Source organism: Epinephelus fuscoguttatus, linkage group LG17 (genome assembly GCF_011397635.1).
Source record: "Epinephelus fuscoguttatus linkage group LG17, E.fuscoguttatus.final_Chr_v1".
Classification (NCBI taxonomy): domain Eukaryota; kingdom Metazoa; phylum Chordata; class Actinopteri; order Perciformes; family Serranidae; genus Epinephelus; species Epinephelus fuscoguttatus.
This window is the reverse complement of record NC_064768.1, coordinates 27,416,531-27,423,612: the sequence shown is the minus strand read 5'-3', so window position 1 is coordinate 27,423,612 and position 7,082 is coordinate 27,416,531. Positions and strand designations below refer to the sequence as shown.

Here is a 7,082-nt window from a genome sequence, read left to right as displayed (position 1 = left end):
ACATTAGCACCATGGTTGAAATCAGTGATCAATCATTGATGTGAAAACACACACACGCACACACACAAACACACACACAAATCACACTTTTAAGAGCACTCGCAGGTGCAAGGAAATGAAAGAGGAAAAGCACAAAGCAGGAAGAGGAAGTCAGAGGGATTAGACTTCCTCTGGTGTCTGAAAAGGCACTGATGAGCTCAGCTGTTCTAAAGTCACTTTTAAAGTTATTCTTGTGGTCCGACAAGAATCCAAAACACAAAATGGTGGGATTGTTGACTTGGTTTGATCACAGCAACAAACACACCTGTGTGTTTAATATGATAGTGGTGCGTCAGGAGAGGGGACTGTGTTTTGCAGCACAAGCAATACACATGTCAACTTTGTTAGAGTTTTCATGGTGTATAGCTCTAGTCAGTGAATCTCTGCATGTCACTGTCTCTGTGAACACTGTTAGTGTCCAGAAAGCGGTCGCAAGGGAACTCAATGAGGTCCCCTTCCTCTAGTGGTGCAAGTCGGGCTGGGCGGTTGCTTTGGTAGCTGGTGAAGTCAGCGGACACTGATGCAGTCGCCACGGTGGGACGGAATGGTCGCCTGGTGGAGTACATGTGCCTCACATGCACAGCCGTCTTCCTCCTTTGCAGCCTCCTTTTTAGGCTCCGCCCCAGCCAGACCCCGCCAATGACCAGCAGCAGCACAGCGTTCCCAGCCAGTGTGGCCACCGTCACCAGCTGGAGGTCAGAGGTCAGCAGGCCTCCACGGCTGAGTCCCTCAGGAAGAGTGACGAGCCCTGCGCAGTGGTCACGGGGTGCAACTTGACACACAGATCCTCCTACTACTCCCTCCACGCAGACCATGTAGGTCACATCTGAGCTGAGTTCTCTAAGGGTTACAGAGCGAGCTGTGCCACGAGCGTAAACATAGCGGGGGAAACGTTCTGGAGTGCCAAAGCGGTCAAACAGAATCCTGTAGTGGACTTCATCTAGGCCAGGTCCAGATCCTGGTGTGTAGCGGTGATGATCCCTGGTGGTCCAGTAGATGGTGACAGTACTAGATGTCACTTGATCCACTGAAACATTAGTGATAAAATGGCGGTTGAACACACAGGGATCTGTGATTACAGGTAGAGCTTCCTGATCTGACCTCAGAAGGTCGAACTTTTCTCCTGACTGGACTGAAGAAGTGGGGGTGAACCCTATGTTTGGATCAGTGGAGCTTCTGTCCTGGTTTCCAGCAGGACCTTGAGTGGAAGTAGGTGGTGGATCAGTTTTGGAAATGACATTTGACCTTCGTCTACCTTTGGCACGTTTCCCAGCAGCCTCAGCAGCAGGTTGTGATCTTGGACTGAGTGACTCTTTCTTTGGTTTCTTCCTTTGCAGAGAGGAGGCTTCTGCCATCTCTAGACCCCCTTGGTCTCCCTGGATTTCCACCTCCACCTGTCCCTCTCTCTTCCTTTTCTCTCCCCCATTCCTCATTGTGACTCCATCCCTGCTGCCCTGTCTCAAATCTACACCTTCTGCCTCCTCCACCTGGCCTTCTTCACCTCTCCCCTCCTGATTTATTATATCCGCAGTTCCTCCCTCTTTCCCCCCAACCTTTACCAACACCCCACCTCCCCTGCTCTCCTCAGGCCCAGCTTGGCTCCTGCACAAGTGGGTCCAGTTCCCGAGGGGCTGCAGCTGGGAGCTGTTCACATAGTCCAGATATTTCCCCCTCAGAGTTGCTGGGTGATGACACTTTACAAAAACAGTTAACAGTTTGCCCTGAGAACGCGCAGCAGTCATCCATCTTTTCAGCTCCTCCAGGCGACAGTCGCACGTCCAGTTGTTGCCGTGGAGATCCAGGTCGTAAAGTACGTTGTTGAGAGCAAAAATTTCCCCAGACAGGCTGGTGAGCATGTTGTTCTTCAGCTTCAGCACCCTCAGATGTTTAAGTTGCTTAAAAGCCAAAGAGTCCACACTGGAAATTCGGTTGCGACTGAAGTCCAGCTCCTCGATGCGCTCCAGAGAGTCCAGGAGACCGGCGGGGATTTCCTCCAGCTCGTTGCCGTCAATCAGAAGTTCTCTGAGGCTCGACAGCCCCCTGAGAGCCTCGCTTTCCAGATGAGAGATCCTGTTGTTGCTGAGGGACAGTCTGGACAGCTTTTTCAGATTTTGGAAGACGTGGTTCCCGACGTACTGAATTTCATTCTCAGACAGCAGTAGAGTTGTCAGAGCTTTGAGTTGGGAGAAAGTGAGGGCATTGCGCACGGCTGACTGCTTGTTGTGCGCCAGGTTTAGAAAGCGCAGGTTGGTGAGTTTGGAGAAAGCGTTTCTGTGAATGTGCTGCAGTTTGTTGGATTCCAGGTGCAGATAATGTAGGCCGGTCAAACTTTTAAAAACAGAGTCCTGCAGAGATTCTATGGAGTTGCCATCCAGACGCAGTTTAACAAGAGTATCCAAGTTGGCAAAGAGCTCCGGTGTGATTTTCTTAATGTCATTATTATTTCCACAGAGAATAGTTAATTTCTTCAGGGACTGTAAAGTCCCAGCGGGGATATTTGATAAAAGATTATGTCCCAAATACAGCTCCTCCAACCTGGAGAGTTTCTCAAATGCTTTTGGGTGAATATTTTGTATTTGATTGTACTGTAAATTCAACCGCACGAGGTTACTGTACCGTGTGAAATCAAAGGCAGAGATGTTACTAATGAAGTTACCCCCAAGGCTGAAGATCAGCACCTCCTCGGACACCCGCGCGGCGGGTTTGGGCACGGTGCGCAACCCACGGTTGGTGCACATGAGGTGCTGCGGGTGCTGACAGTCACAGCGGTCGGGACAAAAGCTTGTCGCCGGAGAGGAAGAGGCGAGCCCATTGAGCGACAGCAGGAAAAAGCATATCCCCGCGAGGAAATTGCCGGTATCCATTCCCACTGCGCGGCTGGCACAGCCAGAGAGTGATGCGGCATTCGCTTTGTGTTGTTCAGGTGCAGTCGCCCCTCTCCTCTCTCACGCTGGAGATCGACTCGTCCATAATCCACTTTTGGCTCCGAAAAGTGGAGAGAAAAGTGCTGTACACATCAAGCACGCGGCTTCATCACTTAGCAGCATCTCCTAGAAAGCAAATTAATTTTTGCAGTGCACTCTGATGCTATCTGAGAGAGCGCTCACCACCCCAATAAAGCCTCCATCCCCTCAAGTGGTCATCTGCTGCGAATTACAGAGTTCAGGCGCAGAGCGTGCTCGCTCACACACACACACACACACACACACACACACACACACACACACACACACACACACACTGAAATAGTCCCTCCCCCGCAACTCTGCGACCCTGCCAAAACCAGATGTGCACAAGTCTTGACGCACGAGATCCAGAGCTTTGCGCGTGCACGCAGGTAATCAAACACACACACACACACACACACACACACACACACACACATAGTAAGAGAGGGAGGGAGAGAGAGGTTGAGAAACCCTTTGACCGAGTTTTCTGCGCGCCCCCGCAGCCACCGGGGGTCTGAGATCTGGATCCGTTCCCTGGTATGGACAAAGCAGACAGGAAGATTTCCTTCCCACGGAATCCCGAGAGAAACCCGAAGTCTTGGATTCCCTCGCAGCGGGGTGCAGACAGAGTAAACTCACTCATAAAACAAGTTTAGCAGAGCGCTTAAATTCATGTTGTCACTGCTTCTGATAAGATACAAAGAATGATAATGCATGAAACAGCTGCAGTGAACAGCTACGTGATGAATTCTGCGCGCCAGGGGACAGACACAAAGAGCATAAACTGCAATCAGCACATCAACAGCCCAGTCTGCAGCCTGTACTGTAGGATCATCAGGCAGCCTCACTGTAATTTACCATTCTCTCATTAACGCGCCTTGTGTTGCCGGGGCCACGGGGAGCACAGATGGTTCACATTTGCAGGAGAGGAATTCGGGTCCTGAAGTGTGTGTTAAGACTGACGAGGAGAGGTGCCAAATCTGAGTTAAAGATCTCCCAACTTGAAAGTGGGGAAATAAATGCAGGGTGAGTGGAGCATGTGAAGATTTCTGTGCAGAGTGAAGACAGATCCTCTGCAGTGTAGCCTACATGAAGGTTTATGTCCCGGTCTCGTCTAAAAAGCATGCACTGTTACTGCCAAGACATCTGCACATTTATGGCACATGAGGTAAAGCGCTTACTGACATACAGTACACACAGCCATCAGTGTTTCCCAACCTTTATGTCTGATGTAGGCCTACCTATACAGCCTTATTAAAGGAGCTCAAGCACCTCTTTATGGACATCACCTGGCATGTTTCCCATCATTCTAAAACTGTACCTATATAATGAATCATCAGTGTTTACGCTGCTTTGGTCAAGTTTGCACTCATATTACTTTGAGCAGCAGATTCCATACCTTTTAACCATTTATTCATACTTGTAGCCAGGGGTGTTTATAGGATTTGAGGACACTGGGGGCCCAGCCCGACCTCTGTAGGGGGGGGTCTGGGTACAAGCTCTATTTTGCTGCTTTTACGCATTCTGGCATCTTATTTGCTCTTAAAAAATATCTTTAAAACTTAGTTATGAATTGTTACTAGTTGTTATATATTATATTTTAGTAAACAATTCAAACTTTATTTGTAACTTTTAGCTGACTGTTTCAATTGCTCACGCCTTGCTTTTAGCTAACCATGCCAACTGTTAATCCACTGCTTCTAGAAAAGCTATTTATTTCAACCGTTTATTCCTTATGTTTAGCTACCTCAGTGGTGTCGTGCCAACACATTCTCACTCCGACTTTGTCACATGTCGACATTTGGTCATGGACCTTCCATGTCCAGATACAACATGCAAGGTACCCTGGATGTGTTGGTTGTTGACGTTCTGGGACGCTGTGTCAAGTTCTTCACGTTACATACATTGTCTTTGTTCAAAATGCACTTCCTTTCTCACAGGAAATTCACAGTTTACATACAGTGGCTGGGATGAGAATCAGCACCTCCAAGTCTGAGGCCATGGTCCTCAGCCGGAAAAGGGTGGATTGCCCTCTCCAGGTCGGGGGGGGGGGGGGGGGGGTCCTGCCTCAGGTAGAGGAGCTTAAGTAGATTGACAGGCGGATTGGGGCGGCATCAGCAGTGATGCAGGCGCTTAACCGGTCCGTTGTGGCGAAAAGGGAGCTTAGCCAGAAGGCAAAGCTCTCGATTTACCGGTCAGTCTACGTTCCAACTCTCACCTATGGTCACGAGCTCTGGATAGTGACCAAAAGAACAAGATTGCGAGTACAAGCGGCCGAAATGAGTTTCCTCCGCAGGGTGGCTGGGCTCAGCCTTTGAGGTAGGGTGAGGAGCTCGGACATCTGGTAGGGACTCGGAGTAGAGCCGCTGCTCCTCCACATCAAGAGGAGCCAGTTGAGGTGGTTCGTGTATCTAGTAAGGATGCCTTCCGGACGCCTCCCTTGGGAGGTGTTTCGGGCATGTCCAACCGGGAGGAGACCTCGGGGCCTCCCCAGGACACGCTGGAGGGATTACATCGCCCGGCTGGCCTGGGAACGCCTCGGGGTTCCCTTGGAAGAGCTGACAGAAGTGGGTGGGGAGAGGACTGTCTGGGCTTCTTTGCTGAGGCTGCTGCCCCCGGGACCCGGACCCGGATAAGCGGAGGACGATGATGAGTACGACAACGAGTACATAGAGTCTCTTCCCTCAACAAGTAAAGCACGTGGTTGGGTTTAGGAAAAAGAAATAGGTTTGGCTTTATAATGTTACGAACACTCACTCGAATCATGCCAAATCATGCCGGTGTCTGACGCAGCAAGTAACCACTCAAGTTTCAGATTTTGACAACCGAGACCGGGATGCTAGAACAGGTATACGGGGTATACCCACATCTTTTTCTTGCTATAGAGTGGTGCAAGAATGAGATGGGTAATACCAAAATGAGTTAGCCTTTTTGCAGTCCTGGTTCCCTCTTCTTAAATTCTATGGATTTTTGAATGTGTTTTTTACGCAGGCCAAGAGAGGTCACAACACACGCAAACTCCACAACACCCACAAAATCCACACAACACACGCACATTAAGAAAACAACCTCAAATTCAGAAAACACATTCATCGATTTCGCAACACATACGCTGCAAATCCTCACAACACAAGCAAATGAGATAATGCGATGCAAATGCTCACAACACAGGCAAGAAACTGAACGCTCTGCAAAAACGAAAGCACACACCAACATGAAGACAACAACGGAAATGTTTCCAGGGGGACTGTAATCAGTGACAAACTTACTTGTTGTTGAAATTTCCAGACTTTCCTCAAGACGCTGGTCAGAAGTTTAACATTTGTTTCAGGTGGGAGTAAGTGAAAATAGGAACTTAATCCTCTATAACTTATCTGTTGGAGCACATCAACATGTCATTGATTCTGGTCCGAGCATCTAAGTTGTTTTTGGCGGCCAAAAGCAGGTCCGTGAGTGATTACGGTCCCCCTGGAAACATTTCCATTGTCGTCTTCAATTTGGTGTGTGTTTTCGTTTTTGCGAAATCGATGAATGTTTTTTCTGAATTTGGGGGTGTTTTCGTAATGCGTGTGTGTTGTGTGGATTTGCGGGTGTTGTGGAGTTTGCGTGTGTTGTGACCTTCCTCGGCCACCGTAGTTTTTGTCTAGATGCCTGAAATGAGGTCTGTGGTTAACACAAGTTTAAGAGACTTAGACATTTTGTTTTACCACATAAAATGTGTCAGTAAATGCCCCACTTGTGATTTTTGAACCGTTTACTTGTCTTTAAGAAGGCGGTTGCTAACAAGTGGCTAAATGAGACAACAGAACGTCATTCTGCTGAATATGGCATGAAAGCCTCATGGTCTTGCGTCCGTAATGAAGTTTGTCTTTTAATTCCACTAATTGCATTTACTCTGTTTGTTTGCCACAGGGCTTGTTTTCTGTAATAATCCAAAATCTAATGGGAAAATCCCATTGGAACTTTGACAAGGGAACCAGGGTGACACTAACTTCAGCATCAGCATACAAAAATGTCATCTTTATTCATAATATACCCACCTATTAGCCAAAAAGCCATTGGAATATATGAGAGTATACCCACTTTATAAGCAGT

The 7,082-nt window shown here is 48.4% G+C and overlaps 1 protein-coding gene across 1 annotated transcript; it reads right to left on the bottom strand.

Annotated features, from left to right (window-relative positions):
• Window positions 1–71: 71 nt before the first annotated feature.
• tril (TLR4 interactor with leucine-rich repeats) lies at window positions 72–3,176 on the bottom strand. The gene has a single exon (XM_049602291.1). It carries the CDS (start codon window positions 2,901–2,903, stop codon window positions 408–410), a length of 2,496 nt encoding a protein of 831 aa, XP_049458248.1. The 5' UTR covers window positions 2,904–3,176; the 3' UTR covers window positions 72–407.
• Between the last annotated feature and the right edge of the window lie 3,906 nt (window positions 3,177–7,082).